General features: G+C 39.2%; 1 protein-coding gene across 1 annotated transcript; it reads left to right on the forward strand.

Annotated features, from left to right (window-relative positions):
- The first annotated feature begins 455 nt into the window (after window positions 1-455).
- Window positions 456-22,940, forward strand: LOC120526484 (growth hormone secretagogue receptor type 1-like). The gene is made up of 3 exons (XM_039749649.1): window positions 456-746; window positions 14,535-14,994; window positions 22,657-22,940. The coding sequence occupies exons 1-3, from the start codon at window positions 456-458 to the stop codon at window positions 22,938-22,940; spliced, it is 1,035 nt and encodes a 344-aa protein (XP_039605583.1).
- Window positions 22,941-24,321: the final 1,381 nt, after the last annotated feature.

Raw genomic sequence — 24,321 nt, forward strand, 5'->3', positions numbered from 1 at the left:
ACGAAGGACACATTTAATTCAAGCAGGAGGACAAGGAATACAATTTTTTCTATCCTAAAAATATGGAATGATAACAATCACGGAAAAAAGGCTAATTTTGGGGTCATAACAATAGCGGAATTTACCTGGTACCTGGTTGATGTTCTATAAAGCGCATTTGGCCACAGTTTTCACTGTCATATAGTTCTTTTTGATCAACAGTTTTAAACTGTTAATTAAAATAGTTCATATTTTTTGTGTCTTAAAGAATGAATTCTGAGTAAGTCTATTTGTTTAACAGAGCGTATTCAGTTCTCTTTTAGTATTTTTTATTTATCACCTTTCGAGGCACCGTTTTGCAAAACTTAGAGAAGTGCTGCGAAGAAAGTCGTATTATTAACATTACGATTGTAGCTTTTAGCACAACGCAGACCTGCACTCTGGGAATTTAGAGCCGACCCGCTCCTCATGACGGCATGTCCAACTCCACCCTGGCCGCGTTTGATTCCCGGTGCTCGGAGGACTGCAATCTCCCGGCCAACTTCACGGTATACCCACTGCCGGACCAGCTGTTCTCCCTGCCTATTCTGGTGGTCGTAACCGTGGTCTGTATACTACTGTTTCTCGTTGGCCTGACTGGGAATATCTTGACAATTCTGATCGTGTTGCTCAACAAGGATATGAGAAGCACCACCAACTTGTATCTGTCCAGCATGGCTCTCTCTGACCTCTTCATCTTCCTTCTCATGCCTATTGATCTCTACAAGGTAGGACTAAAGGAGATTCGAATGTAAGCAGCAGATGCTATCTGATCAATGTTTTTAGGAATAAAACAAAATTCAGTGTGGGATATCTGAATTTGATTAATGTATCCATAAATCTGTTAACGTTCTACTAATTTTGCTTTACTAGAAACGATATATAATATATTGGCAAAAAATACAATATTTTACCTATTAATATCGCACACATTAACATTTTATAAATATGTGCAATATGTTTAAATTTGTCAAACAGCTCTGCGCTGTTCTAATGAAACGAGACTTTCAAAGTTAATCGAAGCGAATACACGATCATTAATTCCGTTTCTTTAGCTTTTATTGAAATCCACATTCATTATCCCCTTCAGTCAGTCTGTGTGTGGGAGCCCTCGATGCACGAGGAAACGAACCAACAATATACGTCTGCACTTTTAAAAACACCTTGATGATGTTTAGAAAGGCGCTATATAACTTAACGTTGTTGAAGTTCCACTTTGTCGATTTTCATGAGTCCCTGTGCTGAAAGGAAGAGCGCTTTTATAATCGAGATAAGTCTGAACAAGTCCGATAAGGTCAAGAGCACGAGCTTTTCAGAACATTCATTGTCCAAAACATTTCAACACTAACGGCATTCATTTGTCAGTAAACTTCGATTCAGCTGTCATGCGCAGTGGATGGATTCTTCGTGTCAAGAGACAAACTGTACCACCGGAGGAATTTATTGAAGATAATATTTAATAATAGATTTGGAGAAATTAAAATAAGCGATAATACGCTTACAACAGCATAGTAATCACTAAGTAAACTGTAAGTACATCGAAGAAGATTTGCATCTTTAGGGTTAAATTTATAAATCTTGCCTTAAGCACAAAAAGAGGCTTGGAAAATGCATATGCAGCATCCAACGCACAAGTCGAAATTTATGAAAGAAAACATGTTTATAATTTGGGCAACTCTGGCCCATTCCCATGAAACATTTCAATGCATAATAATTTATATCACTAATACGGTATTATAATGTACGTTGACATGACAAGCATATTAAACCTCAAAAGCGATGAATATGATGTACAGTCTGTATTTGAGTTCCATTTAAGGAGGGTCAATGCTGCATATTTACACTGAGGAATTTTATTTTTTGTCACTTTATATCGGCTACCTGTTGTCACTGTTGAGAACTGGCCTGCGGTCAGCCAAGCTTCATTCCATCATGCCCACTGTACTGGAAGCCATTGTCTGACTGACAAGGCACTACATCCAGTTTCCATATGGTGTGGGTGTACATACTGTACATAACGCATAGCATGTTTTTGCCAGCATAAAAAAGGCAATCTGCAGCAGTGTTCTGTTCTCTTAATGTAGTAGGAGCAATTTACTACACTCATATTGCAATAAGAGCACCTTGCGAGAATGAAGCTACTTTTGTTAACCATAAGGTAGTGACATTGCATTAACACACAAGTCTCCAAGATTCCAAGATGAGACTGACAAGATGAGACTGGGTCAACCCATAATTCATTTATTTTGAGGTAAAGAGGCTTTGACAGACATGATGATGCTGCATGTGGTGGGCTACTTGATCATAAGGTAACTGGCTGAACCCTCGGTTTCTCATATTGTCTGTAGTATTTATTGTAACAGCACTCATTTCATTACATATGACAGGTGAAAACAGCTACCATTTGGGGTGCAACTATGGTGGGTTTTGGGGTGCTTTAACATAACACACATTTACAAAGTGTGATTTATAAAGGTATATTGCTTAGAAGTGGTTTTATAAATCAAATTCTTTTTTGGTATACACAGTTTCCTGTTTTCTGTTGTATATTTATATTCAAATCCACACAAAGTTTTATAAATGAGACCCGATGTGCAAAAAAAAAAAAAAAACTTTCCATTAAACTGGGGGAGCTGTTTGTGAAGTCATATATAATCAACCTAACTGCAAAGAGTGAAATACAAGATTCTAATACCCCCAATTAACCCACTGGACTTCCTGAAATTGTCAGAATTAAAAATCTGTATGTGTGTTTATGTGTGTATGTGTCAGTGGAGTTTAGAGGGGAAGGAGGGATTTCCAAATATATTTTTTAGAAAACTTGTTATGGTGTGTGTCCTGGGTATGACGTTAAACTGCATCAGGCCTTGCAAGTGGTCCTCCAACTTGCAGGGAAATTATGGGGGTTGGTGGCAGGATTGTCACTCCAGCCACCATAAAAAAAACTTCATACTGCTCTGAGATGACAGACAGGACTCCATTCTGCACTTCACGGGAGTAGATCTGCTGTAGCTGCCCATAGGAAGGCTGCTCGCATTATGAAGTGGATGGGAGAAAGCCATCAGGAGCCTCATGCTAGGGAGAGTCAAAACCATAGGAGAGCCAATGGGGTCAGGTCTGTCGGGGTTTAGAACTGGTGTGGTGCTGAGGCATCGCCCACTTTACAGCAGCACTCATCCAAACTTGAGGCATTCCATGTGAGTAGCTGTGTGGAATGTCTTGTCTCGGCAGTATAATGATCTTCTTCCTCTGCTGTCAGAGGAGTTTCGTAAACTCTGCATTTCAGTGGCAGTACTCTCTGAGGTGCACAGACCTAGGTGGGTACACCTTTTATTGATCTGGTCACTCTGATGGCTGTCATACTCTGATGGCTGTCATACTCAGGGAGTTGCTCCTTCTGATGGTATTCATTTTTTTTTTTTATTTTTATTTATTAATTTTATTATATTCAATACATAGTAATCAAGTTTTTAAAAAAAAAGAATTATGCTAAGCACAGATCGATCCCCACCCTTGAGAGAGAGAGCAAGCCAAATGGTGTAAAATTTAAGGCTTGTAAAAATACCTAAATCAACAAATTCTCTGTGCTTTATAAACTCATTTCAAAATATTACTGATTAGATCCTGCCATGTTTTGAAAAAGTCTGCACAGATCCTCTAACTGAGTATTTGATTTTTCCAATTTTAAATAATATAACACATCAGTTTCCCACTGACTTAAAGAGGAGAGTTTGGGTTCTTCCAGTTTATCAGAATAAGTCTGCGGGCCAACAGTGTAGTGAATGCAATCACAATTTGTTTGTCCTTCTCCACTTTAAGACCCTCTGGAAGAACCCCAAACACAGCTGTTAATGGGTTAGGAGGGATTGTGAGTCCAAGACTGTCTGAGAGGTAATTAAAAATTTTTGTCCAGAATAATGTTAATTTGGTGCAGGCCCAGAACATGTGACCTAGTGAGGCTGGGGCTTGGTTGCAACGTTCGCAGGTTGGATCATGCCCTGGAAACATTTTGGAGAGTTTTAGTCGAGACAGATGTGCTCGATATATAATTTTGAGTTGTATAATTGTATGCTTTGCGCATATGGAGCTTGAGTGAATTCTCTGCATTGCTACTTTCCACTCCTTTTCTGATATATTAATTGAGAGGTCATTTTCCCAGTGTCCTCTTGGATCTTTGAAAGGAAGGGATTGTAAAAGGATTTTATATATTGTAGAGATGGAGTCTAACTCCTTGAAATTGAGCAATAATTTTTCCAGCGTGGATGAGGGTGCAAGATGAGGAAAATCTGGAAGGTTCTGTTTAACAAAGTTCCTGATTTGAAGATAGTGAAAGAAATTTGTAGCTGGAATGTTAAATTTGGACTGTAATTGTTCATAGGATGCAAAGACGTTGTCTATATAAAGATCTCTAAGCAAGTTAATTCCAAATTTTTCCAGATATTAAAACTGCATATGTTTGTGAGGGTTGAAAGAGGTGGTTCTTTTGCAGGGTGCCACAGAAAGAAGCTTCTCCGTCTTAAAATGCTTTCTACATTGGTTCCAGATTCTAAGTGAGTGGAGCACAATTGGGTTATTAGTGTATTGCCGATAACGTGTGTTTATTGGAGCACAAAGCAAGGAATACAAAGAAGTACTGCAGGATTTTACTTCTATTGCGGTCCATGCCTGTGTATGTTCTTCTATTTGTGTCCAGGTTCTTATCGACTGTATATTTGCCCAGTAATAAAACTGGAAGTTAGGTAGAGCCATGCCACCTTCTGCCTTTTGTCTTTGTAGGGTCGCTCTTTTGATGCGTGGATGTTTAGAATTCCAAATAAATGAGGTTATTGTTGAATCTAATTGCTTAAAGAACGATTTATTAATGTATATTGGTATGTTTTGAAATAAAAAGGAGCTTAGGAAGAATATTCATCTTAACAGTGTTAATTCTTCCAGCTAGTGTGAGATGAAGGGTTGACCATCTATGCAAGTCTTGTTTAATTTTTTCCATGCAGACGACAAATTTTGTTGATAAAGAGCTTTATGTTTACTTGTGATGTTTACCCCGAGGTATTTAAACTGTTCTGCAATGATAAAAGGAAGGGTGTCTAATCTAATATTATATGCTTGCGAATTCACGGAAAGAGTACACTTTTATTCAGATTAATTCTGAGACCAGAGAGCTTTTGAAATTCTGTGAGTGCTGCTAAGACTGCAGGCACAGAATTTTCTGGGTCCGATATATACAGTACCATGTCATCTGCATATAATGAGATTTTCTGTTCCAGTCCTTCTCTGCTAATCCCCTTTATCTGATCAGTATTTCGACAATGTATTGCCAGTGGTTCAATGGCAATTGCAAACAGCAGTGGTGACAAAGGGCATCCTTGTCTTGTGCCACGTTCTAGTTTAAAGTAGTCTGAGCAAATGTTATTGATGCAAACTGAAGCTTCTGGGTTAGTATACAGTAATTTAATCCATGCACAAATGTTCGGGCCAAACCCAAACTTCTCCAAAATAGTAAAAGGTATTTCCATTCAATCATGTCGAATGCTTTTTCTGCATCCAATGATAATAATATTTCTGGGGTGTTTGATTTAGTTGGTGAGTATATTACATTAAACAGGCGTCGAAGATTTGAAGATAAGTGTCGGCCCCTAATAAATCCAGTTTGGTCTTGTGATATTACGAGGGAGCACTTTCTCCATCCTTCTAGCTATGATTTTAGAGAGTATTTTAACGTCGTTATTCAGAAGTGAAATTGGTCTGTATGATGCACATTGTAATAAGTCCTTATTTTGTTTTGGAAAGACAGTGATTAGTGCTTGGCGAAAGGTTTGTGGAAGAGATTGGTTATCTCTGGCTTCTGTAAATGTTGCTAATAGGAGGGAGCTAGCTGAGCGGAGAATTTCTTGTAAAACTCTGCAGGGTAGCCGTCAGGGCCTGCTGCTTTTCCACCTTGGAGTGACTTTATAGCATCCAGTAATTCTGATAATGACAGAGGTTTATCGAGCTCCTCCACACTAAAAGCGTCAATTTGTGGTATCTGTAATTTATCCAGAAATGCATTAGATTGTATATTGTCTTCTTTAAACTCAGTAGTATATAGGGATTTATAGTAGTCTCTAAAAGTGTACATTATATTTTTGTGTTCGATGATTTTATCTCCATTCGTGTTAGTAATTACGAGATTGCGTTGCTACATCTTGCTTGTGAATTTGTTTAGCTAAAAGCTTATTAGCTTTCTCTCCATGTTCATAATAATGATGTCTGGATTTGTAAATTAGTTGTTCGGTTTCTTTAGTTGTCAAGAGGTTTAATTCTGAATGTAGAGCCTGCCTCCTCTTATGTAGAGTCTCGCTTGGTAGTCTGGCATGTTCTTCATCTATTTTAGTAATTTCACTTTTTATCTCTGCTACTTTCTTCGCGGATTTATTTCTGTGGGAAAGATATGAGATAATCTGTCCTCTTAAGAAGGCCTTAAGAGTTTCCCAGAGTATTCCTGCAGAGATCTCAGGGGATGTATTTGTCTCTAGAAAGAATTCAATTTGTTTGGATATAAATTCAGTACAATTCTCGTCAGCTAATAGAAGCGGATTGAGCGCCATCTGCGGGGTGAGTGTATGGGGCTTAGTAATTTCAGCTCCAAGATCATCGGAGCATGGTCTGAAATAACAATAGCATCGTATTTACAAGATTTAATCTTAGGCAAGAAGTTATTATCTATAAAGAAGTAATCAATCCTTGAGTAGCAATGATGTACTGGTGAGTAGAAAGAATATGTTCTTGAATTTAGGTTTAAAACCTCCAGGGATCTGATAAGTTGTGATCAGTTATAAACTTTGTAATTATCTTTGCGGTGTTAGTTGCGTTCCCCTGTGGAGGAAGTCTTATCTAAAAGTGGATTTAGAACACAATTAAAGTCCCCAGCCATTATAAGTTTATGAGTGTTCAGATTGGGAATGGATGCAAATAAATTTTGTATAAATTCCTTATCATCAACATTAGGTGCATAAACATTTATCAAAATCATTTTACAGTTAGATAAGTCTCCCATGACCATCACATATCTCCCTTCAGGATCCAATACTACATCTGATGCTACAAATGGTACTGTTCTATGTATGAGAATTCCCACCCCTCTAGTTTTCTTTGTAAAACTAGAATGGAACATTTGGCCAGTCCAGTCTTTTGCAGCGGAACTGATCCTTACTTAGTAAGTGGGTTTCCTGTAAAAATACTATTTTAGCATTTAGACCTGTTAGGTGAGAAAGTACTTTCTTTCTCTTTAATTCGTGATTCAGGCCTTTAACATTCCAGCTTACGAAGTTAACTGTCCCATCATGGAGACACTGATTCTGAGTTTTTGGTGTCATATTATAGTCTTAACTGGAAGTGAAATAGTTTAGGTCTTAATTTCCTATTCCCCCAAGAGTTGTTGCCATGCAGCTTATTATTACGTTGATAGTTATAATTATAAAGATTGAGATGATAGATTAGATATAGATCAAGCCTGCTCTCTTTCTCTTCCCCTTAACCCCCACCCTCCCTTTTTGCCTCCCCAGGTGAGGCTAAAACCCACTTCATGCAGTCCCAGTCCTCTGACATACCCAGAGACAGAGCACGTCCAAAGCACATCAAGCCCCCATGCAGTGGCGCTTTAAGGTTAAAAGATAGAGATATCTGTTACCAATATAGTCTTTAAAAGAGGAAAAAGAAAAAAAAGAAAAGAATTTTGCACTTAATATATATATATATATATATATATATATACATATACATATATATACATACACACATATATACATATACACATACACATACACATACATATAATCTTCATCAATTTTAGTGCATTAAGATGATACCCCCAGATAATAAACCCAGGTGATGGTGTTAAAGATGTGTCCAAAACAAGCATAACAAGTCTTAATGCAGTAATAGCAATAACAGCAAACCAAGGGTATGATATTGAACAGTCTCATTTAGGGTACACATGAAATAATTAGAAAAGAAAAAAGAGGAGGAAAACGTAATTAAGCACAATAAAACATAAACATTTAGCCCTAGTAATACTAAGTAATAATAAGTAATAAGTAAGTAATAATAATAATAATAATATAAGAATATGAGAATATATGCTGATAAAAAACCCGTATTTTAAAAACAAATAGATCAGACAGTAGATTATTAATCCTAGCTTTATCATTTACCGCCATGACTCACAATTATGTATCAGAATAGTCCGGGATCAGCTTTCTTAACTCATTTTCTGCCTCCTCCTTGCTAGCGAAAACATAGAAATGACCCTGCCATTCCACTTTCAGTTTTGCGGATACAGGAGGCCGTATTTGACATTGGCTTGCCGTAGCAGCTGTTTAATATTATAGAAGGCGCGTTTAATAGCTGTTGCTGGAGAGAAGTCAGGAAAGACGCGAATGTGGCAATCTTCATATATAATATCTTCCTTTTTTCTGAGGAGTTCCATCACCTCTAACTTAAATGATAATCGTTCAAAACGAACTATAAAAGATCTTGGTCGGGTCTGACGGTGTTTGATCAGCGTCGCTGTAAGCCGCTGCTATCTCAGATTCTGCTTTAAAGTCGCCCCGATTATTTTAGAAAAAGTTCAGTTGCGAATTTCACGGGTTTAAACTTGCTCGATTCTCCGGCAGGCCTTCAATTCTGACATTATACCTTCTATCCCCATCTTCTAAAGCAGCCAGTCTGTCTCCAAGTTTTTCTCCGAGTTTTTTACATTCGGAACTGACATTTACTGCTCTTTCCTCGGCACTGGCAGCTAGATGTTTGGCTATTTCGATCCGATTCGTGAATGTCTCACTAAGATGCTCCAATTGATCAGCAAGCGTGCTCAGTTTAGCGAGTTTTTCTCAATGCGCTCTTCAATTTTGCCCAGCACCTGTCGAAGTTCAAGTTGGACCTCTTGACGCAGCCTTTCATTTGCCTGTTGGAATTCCTGTCGCAGCCTTTCATTTGCCTGTTGGATTTCCTGTCGCAGACATTCATTGGCCTGTTTCATCTCCTGTTTTAATTCCTGTTTCAGTCTCTCAAGTGCCTTTGCCGTTGCTTTCTCATTAGCCTTCTCGCTTTCCTTTATATCTTGCGTGAGCTCAGCTAGCAACACTTTCAGTTCAGATAGCTCAAATGTGCCTTCTTGTGCCGTAGATGAAGCAGCAGACTCTGCTGAAGCCGGTGTCCCCGCTGCTCCAGTCCCGCGTAATTGCGTAACTGAAGCCGCGGAACTCCCGCCTTTTCCAGTTTCAGGTAATCCTCTCCAATCGGCGAGCTATCCACATCTGCACTCACGATCGCACCTTCGCTCCCCTTTTCGCTCTCAGCCGGCGACGATGTAGCGGACCGTGGTCCCGAGGAGTCTGTACTTTCGCCCATCTGATCCAGGTCTGTCTCTGACAGGCCGTGTCTCGAGCTAGGGCTTGCTGATCGCAGCTTGGATGTAGCTTTAGTCTTCGATTCTTTCGTTCTTTCCTTCTTGTTGGCCATGTTTATATGTGTTTACATATACTGTAGCGGTCCCTCTCGGGTCGAATAAATACAGGATATCTCAGAATAATAAGCAAATAATATGAAAAATAGCACCACTGCTAGCGGAGCTCCACTTCAGACGTCCATCTCCCGCATCGGACGAGACCAATGATGACCTTCTGATGGTATTCAATGTCACTTCTTTCAATGAGGATATTATGAGACTCTCTGGATGCCTTGTCTGTTGTCTCAGTGTATGCTGCAACTGTGGTGTGTGATATCTCAGTGAGGGAGACATTTTATTTGCAACTTCGCTAGGTGATTAATGGTTGCCCACGAGGTGACACTCTTCTAGTCATGGGTGACTTCAATGCAACCACTGGCACTGACAGGGTTGTCTATGAGGATTGTGTCCCCATGGGTTTGGTGACTGTGGTGAAAGTGGCTCCGTGTTCTTTGACTTTGTAAAAGGTCAGGGTCTGTGGATCGCTGGATCCTGGTTCCAGCACCCTGAGCCACATCATTGGGCTTGGTACTCCAATACTGGTGGTTCAATGAAGGAGATTGATCACATCCTCGTGGGCAGATTCTGAAAACTCTTAAAAAACTCCATTGTCTACAGAAGTGCCCATTTTGTGAATTCTGACCACAGACTACTCTGTAAAATGAGGCTAGACCTTGCCAGACTCAAGATCAGGCCATTTCTAATGAGTTTGAACGTAGTTTGTGTGAGGAATTTACAGGTTAAGATGTGACTGCTGATCCTAATGTGATGTGGAAGAACTTCTGTGACAAGACTCTGAAGGTTGATGAGGGTTGTGTTGGTGTTACCAGTGTTCCCAGAAAGATGTGCTTCATCTCCCTACCCTGGATATTGAGAGGAGTCACAGCATATGGCTTGATGGCAACTCTGGTCTGTACCGGGAAATGAGAAGGATGGCTGTCAGGTCTCTAAGGGTACATAAGGTGGTGTTTGTTAAAAGAATCTGTGAGCAAGTGACACACCATCTATGGTTGAGTGACCCACATCCTGCTTACAGAGGAATCAAAGCATTACACACATCTGAACTTGTTCCTCGGAGAATGGTTCTAACGGACACTGCAGTTGTGATCCACTGGGCTAGCTATTTTGATCAGATATTTAAAGCTGATTCTCCAGCTAGAACATTGGATATCTCTGAGTCTACAGTTTTAGAGGCTGAGCCTTCAATTGGATATGAACCACCCAGTCACACCGAGATTGCACAGATAGTGAACCAGCTGAGGGTTGGGAAGGCTACAGGGATCTGTGGTATCAGGGATGAACTTCTCCAGGTTGGTGATAAGGCTGTCCTCCTGGCATTGCAAGTAATGTTTGCTTCCATCTGGGAGACATGTGTCTTCCCAACTGATTGGAAAACATGGCTTGTTGTCCCTATCTTGAAAGAGGAAGGTGATCACCTGGATTGTGGCAACAACAGGAGGATAACACTGCTCTTAGTGCTGGGTAAGGTCCTTGCTAGGGTCATCCTCAATAGGATCACTTGCTCAGCTACCAGTGACCAGAGCAGTCTGGATTAACTCCTAAGAAGTCTACCATTGACTGCATCCTGGCACTGAGGGTTCTCATGGATCAGAAATGTGAATATCAGCAGATTTTCTTTGCGGTTTTCGTAAAGTGTTCGACTGAGTTGATCTAGTTGTTCTGTGAGACATACTGAGACTTCATGGGATCCCCTCAAAGTTGCTGAATATAATGGCTGGTCTGTGCACTTGTACAGAGAGTGCGATGCAGAGTGGTTGGAGAACCTCTGCATTTTTCACAGATGATTCTGGGATTCATCAGAGGGGTGCTCTTGTTCCTATTCTTTTTAATGCTTGCATGGACTGGGTATTGGGCATGATCATCAGGTCCAACAGCTGTGGAGCATCTGTTGTTGAAGAGAAATTCACTGATCTTGACTTTGCCAACAACACTGTGATGTTTGTAGAGTCACTGGTGGCTTTCATCGGGGCTATCAAGAAACTGAGTGAGGGGTCTGAGTGTCTAAGCTTACAAGTGTCCTGGATAAAAACCAAGATCCAGGCATTTAATTAACTCTTAGGCACAGCCATCAGCAGTGTGTTTGTCTGTAGAGAGAGTGCCAACCTTGTTGAGAGGTTTACTTACCTCGGTAGCAATATTCATGTCTCTGGTGACTCTTCCTATGAAGTCAAATGTTTTTAATCAGAGCAACTCCAGGCATCTTTTCAGTCTAATGCTGACTGACTTGATCTTGTTGGTGGTGATTCTATGAAGAACCTGGAGCAGAAAAGGATGGAGTTCTGATTGGGTTGTTGGGGTGACATCAGAGCTCAGTGCTGATGATTCTCAGACAACAGTGGTGACAACAATGCCAACCCGTGGTTTGGAGTGGAATTACAAGTGTAACAGTAAGTGTAAAAATACTAAAGATATCCCTTACATACTTGTATCTGACACCATATTTCATCTTTTTTTATAATACAATTTCTTTTTAAAAGTCTGCCAGAAAATATAACAAAATAAAACTTTTGCAAAATATTACTTTACATTAATTTCATTTCACTTTGATATACCCATTAAAATTTACTATCATTTTACTTCCAGTACTTGCGCAAATTATATATTTTGTGGAACTGAAATAAAAAATCAAATTTTTTATTCGTTCAGACATTTTCTGCACCCTTTCATCCAATATGTTATGCTGAAGTTCCAGAACTTATAAAAGCAGCATTGGGTGCCAGGTGGGACCCAACCCTAAATGATGTCACAAGAAGTACTTCTTCATACACCCACCCTCATACAGAAAGTCCTCATAGTTACGGCCAGCATACTTCCTGGGTGTGTTATATTTAATATGGAAATTAATAATTTGATATACAACTTAATAGTATGGAATGTGTAATATAGGATTAACAACTTCTAAACAAGGCCTGCATCTTTCTGATCAGCCTAGTGCTAAACCTAGCACTGCCTGTGGCCTACACTTAAGGGAAAGGCAAAATGTGAATAGATACGAAGATATTAAAAATAACATATATTCTATAACATAAATCACAAAATAATTTTACCAGAAAACATCAAAATAAATTAAAGATGAAATAAACAATAAAGCCATGTAGGAAATCCTGGCCATAACAAGCAACCATTTGACATCTGTGGTATGTAAATTAGGAGAGTGTTGGTGTGACACACACGTAAGAATTTCACTGTACTGTGACAATAAATTTTATGCAAAAGGTACTAATACGGCAGAGACAGAGGGCGCACAACGGTGTAGGATGATCTGGCATCCTCGCTGTGTTACGTGACATGTTTGATGTTTTATGAGGCATTTTCTGTAGCCCATAACAGCAGGAAAGTGTGACTATAGGGACATTAACACTAGAATTACCAGAGCCTACGAAAAAACTCGTAATTCCGTCCCACCTTAAACTGCTTCTTAAATCCCTTCACACCTCTCCGCCAGCGTCCTTTGTCTTCTAAATGTGCTGATAAAGAGAAGTTTGGAGCAGCCGGCTGTTCCATCTCCCCACCAATTTAGAACGTGCACGAACTTCAGCTTGATTGAGTATCTGGGAGTGAAGTGGAGTTTTAGAGTGGAAATAATAGATCGTTGTTTGGAACACACGCATTTCATGTTTGTTCCGTTTCTACAGTAATCTGTGTCAACACATTGTTAAAACAGAAACGTTTTTTATATTCTAGTAGTGGATGACAAAATGTAGGCATAAACTATATAGTGTATGAAGCCTGAAGTCCAAATAGCAAAGAAACATTTTCACAAGAATAACACAATTGCGCTTTTATTCAAAAATATAACTGCAGAAACTGCGCAATTGTGTTATTCTTGTGAAAATATCATTATTTCTAACTGGTTCTGGGGCTGGCAGGTCACTTTGCACATCCTTATTAATAGGCTCATGGTGGTCTACAATGGGAAGAGTTGGCCAAGAAGAAGAAGCCTTTTCTCTCAAGCTCATCATCTGAAGTGACCTGCTCTGTGGATTACAGTGGTAGTGTTTTGCCAGCTCTGTCTTTCCCTTATAATTGAAAAAGATGTTATCTTTGGCAATGTCATGTTGTGTCAACTGCAGGTTAATGCATTTCTGTGCACCATTTAGATATCTGATGCAACTCTTCACTTTCTGCTAGCTAACTTATGTAGGTTTTAAATAATTTTGCACTCACGCATGATGTCACACAACACGACACACTAGAATATTAAAATCAAAATATTAATTTCTGTTTTAAATAATTAACTGAAGGTTTTGGCTTGGTGGAGGTCTAATTAGGTGGTCTTTGGTTTTTTGGGGGCATTTGGGACATCCATAAGGCATTGAATGGGACAGTTATTCAATTTGGGGCTAGGATAATGCTGCTGGGGTGTGGACTGGCCCCCTAGGAACCATGTAAAGAAAAAAAGAAAGTACAAAAAATGAAAGGATAGCCTAAGTGGAAAAAGTTGAATTCAACCAAAAAGCTGAAAAAAACCTGTTAGCTTACATCTGATCACAGCAGTGGTGATGCAAGATGTATAAGCAGGAGAGATCATGCTTGAAGCAACAAGGTTGCGGTTTAAATCTCACCTCTGGCACCATTTGTGACAATAAACCATAAAGTGGTCATGTAAGTCTGATTCATGAATACAGTATGTTATATTTGACGGCCCCTTAATCCAAAGTGACTCAAAATGAGTTTCGGTTCACCAATATTACTCACTGTTAGACAGACAGGTTAAAGTGACTTGCTTAGGATCACATGGTAAGGTACAGGCAGAGCATAAACTATCAGATTCTTGGTTTGAAGTCCAGTGATTTAGTTACCACACCATACCAAGTATGTAAAATAGGCATTGGGATAAGGTTCACTTTGAAAGGCATTATAAAAGTTAAAGCTTGATGGATTATGAAGATCTGGGGTGTTTCAATGGTATCTTTAAAACAAGGTTTAATGTAATTTCTAAGAAGATGAATGAGGATAAAAAGTGCTTGACATGTCTGCTTTTGTTTTTCTTCCCTTATCCCTCTAGCTGTGGAAATATCGGCCCTGGAACTTTGGGGACTTCATCTGCAAGCTGTTCCAGTTTATGAGTGAATGCTGCACTTATTCCAGCATCCTTCACATTACTGCTCTTAGCATGGAGCGCTACTTCGCTGTGTGCTTCCCCCTACAGGCCAAGGTGACAATAACACGCAGTCGCATCAGAGTGGTAATTGCACTGCTATGGACGTTGGCCCTGCTCAGTGCTGGCCCTGTGTTTGCACTGGTGGGCGTGGAGTTTGACAACGGGATGGATGGCGAGTGCCGCTGTACACAGTATGCTATCAGCTCCGGTCTACTCACAGCCATGATGTGGGTGTCCAGCATCTACTTTTTTGTACCCGTCTGCTGCCTCAGTGTGCTCTATGGTTTGATTGGTCGAAAGCTGTGGCGCCGCCGACACATCACCCTTCGGGACAGAACTAACCGCAAGACTGTCAAAATGCTGGGTAGGTCTTGTTTGATCTGGTTCATCCGAATATCATCAGCTGAATTTGTATTGAAGTTGGGAATAAGACATCTGGGATCTGAAACGTGTTGGTGTCTAGGAGCCATGCTTTATTGAGACTTAATTAATAAAATCTTACACTCTGAACACTCTGATTCAATAACAGGCAACACTTTCCATAAGTTACTGCATATGACTTCTTGATATTCCCCACTGCTGTGACAGGATTGAATTATTAAAGTAAAAGTCAAATGAGAAAGGTGTGACCTGAGATTCAAATTTAAACCTGAGATGAATTGGGCTCAATACATGGAAGCCCTGTCTAGTGTGCTGTGGCGTTTACCGTTTGTTATTCCAGAGGATCATTTTCTACGCCCATTCCTGATGGATTCTCTGCTGCCTTTTAATTTTCCAACAAGCATGGCAGGAAATAAGTCGCCCTCCTCACCACCTGAGTGTTTCTCATAGATTCATGTTTCATGGTGGTACCTTCTTGTTATTCTAGGACCCCTATGCATTTTTTTTATTAGCATTCCTGTTGGTTATTTGTATTTAAATCCAGAAGGCATCATGTTTAGTCCTGGAGGACCACAGTAGCTGCAGTTTTTATTTTCAAACCAGTTTTGCAAATTAATAAGAAATAAGAAAAGAGAAAAAATATACTGATTGAGAGCAAGAAATGCGTTGCAAAGATTTGATTTGGGTTTGTTTCTGTCACAACTAACATTAAGAATAAAGAAGACTGTCATCTTTCATGCTCAAAATATACTTCAAATAATATTCTGAGTATGAAAAAAGCAAAAATACAATTTTCAAAAATCAATGATTTTCAAAAAAATATTTTTCACTGAGCCTTGTGGAAATGGTTTGTGGTACAGAAATTTGACTTTCAAAAATGGATTCAGCATATCTAAATCCATAAAGTACACTGACATTGTGCATTGCAGGATGTTGGTGCTGATCAGTGTAATTGAATGCTTCGCTTTATAATAATTACACACCAAACAGCAGAATAGAGTAACAAAACATGTAAGCAGGCATCCTATAAGCAGTACAAGCACCACGGCGGGTGCATTACGAATAGACACATACACAAAGCAGACAGAAACGACAATGGAGCTCCCTCAGAGTGTGTTCAGTGTTGACATCTTTAGGGTTGTCTGTGCCCACACCATCCATAGTCAACAAACTTGGCACTTTTGATTCTGTAAAACTCTACTTGAATGTATTTGGTGAGTTTAAAGGCTTGTTCATATGGCAGATTAATATATACAATTATGGTGAAAATATAACCTGTGGAGCCGACCCGGACACAGACAGGCGGACATGTAAATCACCCCCACACATATTTATTTACAATTATTCACAATATTTATAAGTCACTAAGACACAGTCCCGTGCACAAACCCCCAACACACACAGTCCTGGCCACACAATGCCTTTCTTCGGGCCGCCTCCACACTCCTCTCGTGCCTCGTCCTGCTTCCACCCGACTCCAGCCCTGAATGAAGGCAGACGGCCCCTTTTATCAATGCCCCGGATGAGCTCCAGGTGTTTCTGACACTCCCCCGTTGGCCACGCCCCAGCGTCCTTTTAATTCTTCTCCCCAACACTTCCTGGTGTGGCGGAAGTGCTGAGGTAACAGGTCCCCAAGGCATTGGGGCGCCTCCTGGCGGTGACCACGGGCCCCTACAGGGTGGAGCTTCCATGCCCTCAACCCATGGCCCCCAAAGCAACCAGGATGGCGGCCCCCACGTGATCCAGGGTGGGCGCAGACCCACATCCGGTCCCTCACGGCGTCCCGGCCGGGTCGTTGCCCCTGGCATCCCTGACAAACCTTAGCATGAAAACTACCAAACTCTCTTTAAAAGTGAATTTTTCAACAAGTACATGGGGACACAGAAACTTGTTAAGAGTCAATATCTGCTAAACCATTAACCATAAATACCTGAAATAAATTACCAAAAAAGGATGCTAGATAGTAGTATGTCTACACATCTCACCATGGTGGTATTTTGCAGGAGTACGACTGACAAGTTTCAGTGTGTTCTGCTAAATGTCCCTTTCTCATTAAGGGGATTTCTGATACCGTACTTATATATTTGACCCATACGTTAAAGATAAGTGTTGCATTTCATATCTTTCCAAGTGCACATATTTATTATTTCCAAGCAAAGCTCACCGATTGGGATGTCCTTTTTATTTCTGTCCCAGAAGAGGGTACAGTAAATCTATTTTTGTTGTCCAAAGTGTTTCAATGATCAATTTAAGTCTCCTGTACCCCTTCACCTTATACTTGCTTGACTATTATAGGACTTGATAAATGGTTTCCATTCTCCTTTTGTCTTTCATTCCACTGATTTGTGCCTCCTTCTCCTTACCCTAAAACTTACAATGGTGTGGGTCCTCTGAGTTTGCTTTTCTCTGCATCCTTTACAAGTGGCTCCCCTTTCTCAAAGGAAAGACACCCTTTATCTTACACAGCTTGGAAAAAAGGGATCCCCTTTCAGGTCTGGGTCTTTGAGCAAGGCTGTTAACCTGAAAATTGCTCCAGGGGCGCTGTATAATGACTGACCCTGTGCTCTGACCCCCAAAGGTCATGTGGAAAGATAATTTTCCTTCTGGGATTAATAAAGTATGTCATATCCAATCAAAATGTATTTTCCCAATCATTTCAATGCTGTTTATTTCTAATTTCCCACAGTAGATTCTTTGTCATGTATCTTAGTCATTTTTCCCTTCTTTGTTGGTAACACATCATGGTAGATGACCATATCTTCTTTTTTAATTATGATATTCCAGATGAACAGTCCTCCCTCTTACATTTTCTCTGATAAGTAGATTCTCCTTTCGCTATTTCCTTACTTTTTTTAGGTTTCTTAAAGGTATTTCTTCAGGCAGACACAGTGACAGTTCTCTTGTTCATCCTTTTTTTAGCTTATGTCATGGATGAATCCCATTTAACATTGTTTTTATCAACATTTTAGAAAATAGCTAGATCTGTGTGCTTGTGAGACCAAGTCCATCCTTGCATAGTGTTCTAAAATGGTTCATTTTATTTTGTGTTTGAGGGTTCTGTGGTTATAAATTAGAAGATACAAAATTACATAATAATATTAATAATAATACTTATATAATAACATTTGAAAATGATGACTACTGCATTTACATTTTATAATGTGTGTATTCATCAGTAATTAAATTCAACAAGACAAGACATAGCGTGCATGATGAGGGGAAAGGATAGCACCAGAATAGCCTGTAAAGTCAAAAGGAAAATATGGAAGAAAGAGATAATTTAAGATACTTGACAGGAGACTTCAAAATTGTACAAAAGTAGGAAAGTGGTGCATCTGTAATGTGGAAGCTGAGGCCATTTACATCTATGGTTGTTTCCTTAGAGTAGGGGTCCCCAACTCCAGTCCTGGAGGACCACAGTGGCTGCAGGTTTTCATTCTAACCCTTTAATAAATTAGTGACCTATTTTTACTGCTAATTGACTTCTTTTGAATTAATTTTAATTGACTTGTCTTTTTAAGATTTGCACCCCCAGATTTCTTCATTGTTCCTCAGAATTGCTTCATTTCTTCCTTAAATGGCACCCAAACTAAATGAAATAAATGAGTGAGCGAACAGAAGACCAACTAAGTCAGGGCCTCAAACTCCAACCAGTTGCTTAATTAGGCTCTGATTCTCCTTGTTAATTAAACCGTTCTTTAATTCTATGGCTTGATGCTTCTCTCATTGTACAATAGCAGACATTTCCAAAATTGCTGATTTTCTTTTTTCCATGAGTACTGTTAAAATGATTTGGGGACCTGAGCAGATCAACATTCCTGAGACCTTCACCTTTTTAGTTATTGTATGATGGACACAGTTTGCTTGACATGTTTTGGCTCATTATTGTTTGGCATCTAATTAAGGAGAAAGAAACAATTAAGGCATCTGAGTCTTCAAGAGTAAGTCAATTAAACTTAATTCAAAAGAAATTAATTAGCAGCAAAAACAGGGGCCTCATGTATAAACGTACACACACACATTCTCACGCCAGCTCAATCCATTGTGCACACAAGTTTTCAGTTCGGTTTTGCAAACTAGCGGCACCCAGTGTCAAAGCAGTGCTACTGTTTCTGTTTGGTTTCCTTTTATTTTTTAGATTCACATCCCGTTTTTTAGTTTAAGGCATCTGATTATGATTAACCTGTAACTATATAATGGTGCAGGGAATGGCCAAACTATTTTAAAACATTAGAACATTAGAACACTCTGGATGAGAACAGGCCATTCAGCCCAACAAAGCTCGCCAGTCCTTTCCACTTATTTCTTTAGCCTTGTTACTTTAAGTGCCCCAACTCAAGAGTTTTTTAACCCACTGTATCTGAGTGTGAAATCACAGCTATACAGTAGCTGATCAGAAAGCTCTACGGCACCAGAGAGAAGAGCGGAGAGAATTATCGGGATACAGCATCTACCCTGGAGAACATTTATAGCACACGCTGCCTCAGCCATGAGCACAGTCTATTTTAACTTCTCCCATTTGGCGAATGCTTCAGAGCCTTCCCTGCATGAACCTCGCAGGTTCAAAAACAGTTTCATCCCAAGAGCTCTAAACGCACTGAATCAGTCCATCAACTGTTCAAGAGCTGTTTGTACTTTCTGTATTAGTACAATTACCTCACTATAACCATGCATTCAAATTGTAATATTGCACAACCTGAGCCACTTATGCTTTCATATTGTATATTTTTCATTGTTTTTTACCACATTATTATTATTGTTGTTGTTGTTATTTTACCATTTTATAGGAAAATAAAATTATGGAGGATTTGCATAGTGAATCTCATTGTACCATACAATAATGATAAAGGAATTCAATTCAATTGAGAGCGCGTATTTGCAGATGATGACAACTGGCTTCTAAGTCGATTTAGATTTCTTCTTGGAGCACTTGATATCTTTTTTAAGATGAAATGCAGTAAAGCATGTATATTACATTATACAGATAATTTTTAACTTCATTTAAATAAAGTATGCTATTAATAATTAAATGTGTGAACACGGTGACACAGCGGTAGTGGAGGCGCACCATTCAGGGATTGTTCCTGCCTCGTGCCATATGCTTAATGGGACAGTCGCAACCCTGGGTGAATAGATGGATGGAATAATTAAACGTGTACTACGAAGATATTTCAATGTTCCTTAAAGATTTTGAAAAATCAGCATTGTAAGCTTAAAGATGGTTTGACATTTATTAGAGCTGATTGTGGTGTGACGATTGGTTAAATAACAACAACAACATTTATTTATATAGCACATTTTCATACAAACAGTAGCTCAAAGTGCTTTACATATTAAAGAATAGAAAAATGAAAGACACAATTATAAAACAAAATAAATCAACATTAACATCGAATAAGAGTAAGGTTCAATGGCCAGGGGGGACAGAAAAAACAAAAAAAACTCCAGACGGCTGGAGAAAAAAATAGAGAAAGAGAACATAGAGAACATAGAGAAAGAAAAGCAAGGACAGGAACTGGGGGGGTTAGTACATTTGAACGAGACAGCACATCTGCAGTAAATTATTTTATCGAGGGTCGCGCGTGGCACAGAAAGCATCTTGAAGGAGGCAAGAACAATCTCTGGATGGGGAACAGCTCATCGCTACCACTGCTTAATATATGCTTTAATTCCTATCATCATGAGTGTAATGTATTCTGTGTCCTATCAGTGTAAGAGAAAGTCTGTTTAAGAAGCACATAGTGATTCACACACATAGAGCACATAGAAGAACACATAGAATACGAAGCATTTAATGTGCTACTTTAGTTATGATTGGATTTGAGAAACTAGTAAATGATTTTAAGATTAAATTTATGACGTTCTACTTTAATGACAAAATAAACTATGTGTTTGTGTCCCTGTTTTTTTTTTCTTTTCTCTGTACCCTAATACAGTTTAATATGACAATCAGACGGTAGGCTACAACTCGCCTTTTCACGGTCACTTCTTTTATTTTAGGCACTGTGTAAGTTTCTGAACTTGAACTTTCAAGTTTCTAAGCCACTCTACAGTATGTCACTTGATCAACTTTATTTTGTTGTCTATACCACTGCTTAAACCAACAAATACTACATTTTTCCTTGCCTTCACTTCTTCCATTTTCCCCATTTCCCCACTTTGCCATTGCCTTTTCACAGAATGCTGAACGTAAGAGACTATTTATATTGATTTGCATATTCAGAGAGGTGTAATTCTGGGAGGAGTCAGGATGGGGAGGCAGGTGTGTGCACAAATGCTACTCTTCACGTTGACTTTGATTTACGTAGTTGAAGTGCATGGAAGTTGGCTTATGCATGGTTTTGTGCATCTGAATTTTTTTTCTGCATATGCATATTTACAATTTTGTCTCTATGCCATGTTTAAGTGTGAATTCTATGCACGCCATTATGCATGAGGTCCCAGGTCACTAATTAATAACAGGATTAAAATGAAAACCTGAATCCACTGAGGCCCTCCAGGACCAGAGTTGGGGATCCCTTACTCCCTTACCCTAACCCTAACCCTTACAGCATCCCATCAGGCTTTCATGTCTGCATTGTGACCTAACGCTTCAAGTGATGAACTGCCAATCACAGGGCTGCCAGTTTAACCCCCACCGCTGAATCTGTGTGACCCTGGCAGAGTAACTTCACCTTCCAGTGATTCAGCTTTTCTTAACTTTAATAAACAATTATATTATTCTTATTTTATGTCACTTTTGATAAATCATCAGCTAAATTAATAATTACAATGTTGAAAAATAGTGAGAGGTTTACATCATTGTCCATTGCTCTATTGTCTTTAAAGTTTATGATTTCATGGTATTTTACTCTTTTGAACTTCTGTACTTCATAAATTAGTAGTGTTAGGTTGAAAATTCTGATCTTTTAATTTTTAGTTTTCCTTTCAAAAATATCAGATTGTCCAAAAAACAAACTCAATTAACCATGAAATTAATCTGAGACAGAAATGTAACTGATCAAGGAACTACTTGGGATCATAGAAATTCAACATCCCCTACAAAAAAAACACTTGTAGCACACAGAAAGTGCCATGTCTGACTGCAATATATTTAAGACATGTATTCACAAATGCCTTACAATAGACTTACAGTCCTGGAGACCTCAACCAGTTGGTCACCCACCTTTCCAGGGCATTCTACAGTAAAGACTTTGCCGGGTCCTCTAATATTCATTCTTTGATTCCAAGGCTCCCAGTATCTCAGGTGTCTTTTCTATGAGTAGGAAAGCAGCTTAGAAGTAGAGTAGTGGCGCCAGCAAACACCTAGATGATAAAGTAAATGTGGGCGTAAATTCTGTGTCCACCAGTGACATCCTCTTATTCACTTTTTCCTTACTTTGACAGTTTTGCTCTATTTTGGAGCTGCAATTGGCTCCTTTCATAACTTGTTCAGTTAGTAACTGAACTGGTGTTTTGGACAATTGTGCTCATTTTAGCTGACGTAAAGTGAGTCATAACTGAATGAATGTTTTTTTGGAAGTCTTGTCTATTTAGTCCCAGCCTATTTAGTTAATGCCTTGAGTTGACTGTATTTTTGTACTTGTGTTTCTCCTATATACTTCTTTCCTGACTCTGAAGAGTGTTCTTCCTATTCCTCCTGCAGTGGTCATCGTGCTAGCCTTTGTCATCTGTTGGCTGCCCTTCCATATTGGACGTATGCTGTTCTCAGTGTCTGCTGCGACTTCAGAGATGTACAGGATCAGCCAGTATTTCAACCTCGTCTCCTTTGTGTTGTTTTACCTCAGTGCCGCTATAAACCCCATTTTGTACAACCTCATGTCAGGCCGCTATCGAGCTGCAGTCTGCAAACTGTTCAGGAGACAGCAGGGAGTCAGGCTGAATGTGCGTCACACATCCTCGCACTTAGAGGTGGAAACCAACGTGTGATGGTGACATCTTTGAATCCCTGAGCAGCTGGGAGCTGTGTGTAGTCCTGGAGCTGGAATGACCAGCAAGAAATGAAGAGAAATGCACAGAGAGGTTCATCCTGCTGTAGAGTGTGGAACCAGTGCCTTGTGGCCAGGACCCATCTTCACCTAGCCACATTGGCATTCTGTCTGTGACTGACAGAAAGGCAAAAGTCACCCACCATCTCAGATAATAACCAGGGGGTGACAAGGTGACCCATGGATTTACTTTTAACTGGGCAACAAGAAAACACAATAAACTAATGAAGATTTCCTTGTGGCGACCCTGACATGTTTTAATGGGTTAGGCAGCACAATGGCCACACTGACTGAATAAGATTTTATCATGCTGCACTTCATCCTATATAGAATGTGAGCGAGACAGATGACCTCAGACAATGCACAGCGCTGTCCTCCACATGGCAGACATCTGACCACTGAGAATACACTGCCATCAGCTTTCTTTAAAGTGGAGCAACAACCTGAATTTAAACTCTGCGACTGTGCTGCCACTTGCAATGTGTGACTTCAGTTCAGTTTATTGTTGTGATATCTTACATCACAATTCTCAGTTTTGATATGATGTTTTTGAGAAGGTTTAATAAAAATATGGAAAATAAACAACAAACAGTAAGCCCTTTGAGTCGTGTCTTTTTTAAAGTGTGTAACTGTTTGCAGTTGCTTCCTATATATCTTACAAGGGCTTGAAGAATCAGTGGTTCGCATTTGAAAAACATAAATCATTCATTAAATAATTTCAGCACAGTAAAAATTTTAAAAGAGCATTTTTACTAACTGTTGCAGCACAGTAGATCAGTGTTGTGCAAGTGCACACCTCACAAGAACTTGCTCAAAGTTCAGTTCACACAGGTAAAAATGAATAAATTCACGTTCATAATTCACCATTTCAATTTTGATCTGTTCAGCTCATTTTGTATTTTTTAAGGAGTGAGAATAAATGACCCATGAGTTTACTTTTTTCAATTTTGCATGCCTTTTATTAGGCTATTACAGAGTTCTTGAATAAAATACAATACATATGAAGACTTTTTTTATTTAAATACACTTTTTTTATTTATTTCTTTTTCTCCAGCTTTGGAGGTTTTTATTTTTGTTTTTTCTGTCCACCCTGGCCATTGGACCTTACTTATTCTATGTTAATTAATGTTGACTTATGTTTATTTTTTATTGTGTCTTCTATTTTTCTATTCTTCATTTTGTAAAGTACTTTGAGCTACATTTTTTTGTATGAATATGTGCTATATAAATAAATGTTGATTGATATTGAGTTATACCCAGCAACAAACAAGTATAACCATATATGCTAATATCCTCCCGGTCAAAAAAAGAATTAAATAAAT

Source organism: Polypterus senegalus, chromosome 3 (genome assembly GCF_016835505.1).
Source record: "Polypterus senegalus isolate Bchr_013 chromosome 3, ASM1683550v1, whole genome shotgun sequence".
Lineage (NCBI taxonomy): Eukaryota > Metazoa > Chordata > Cladistia > Polypteriformes > Polypteridae > Polypterus > Polypterus senegalus.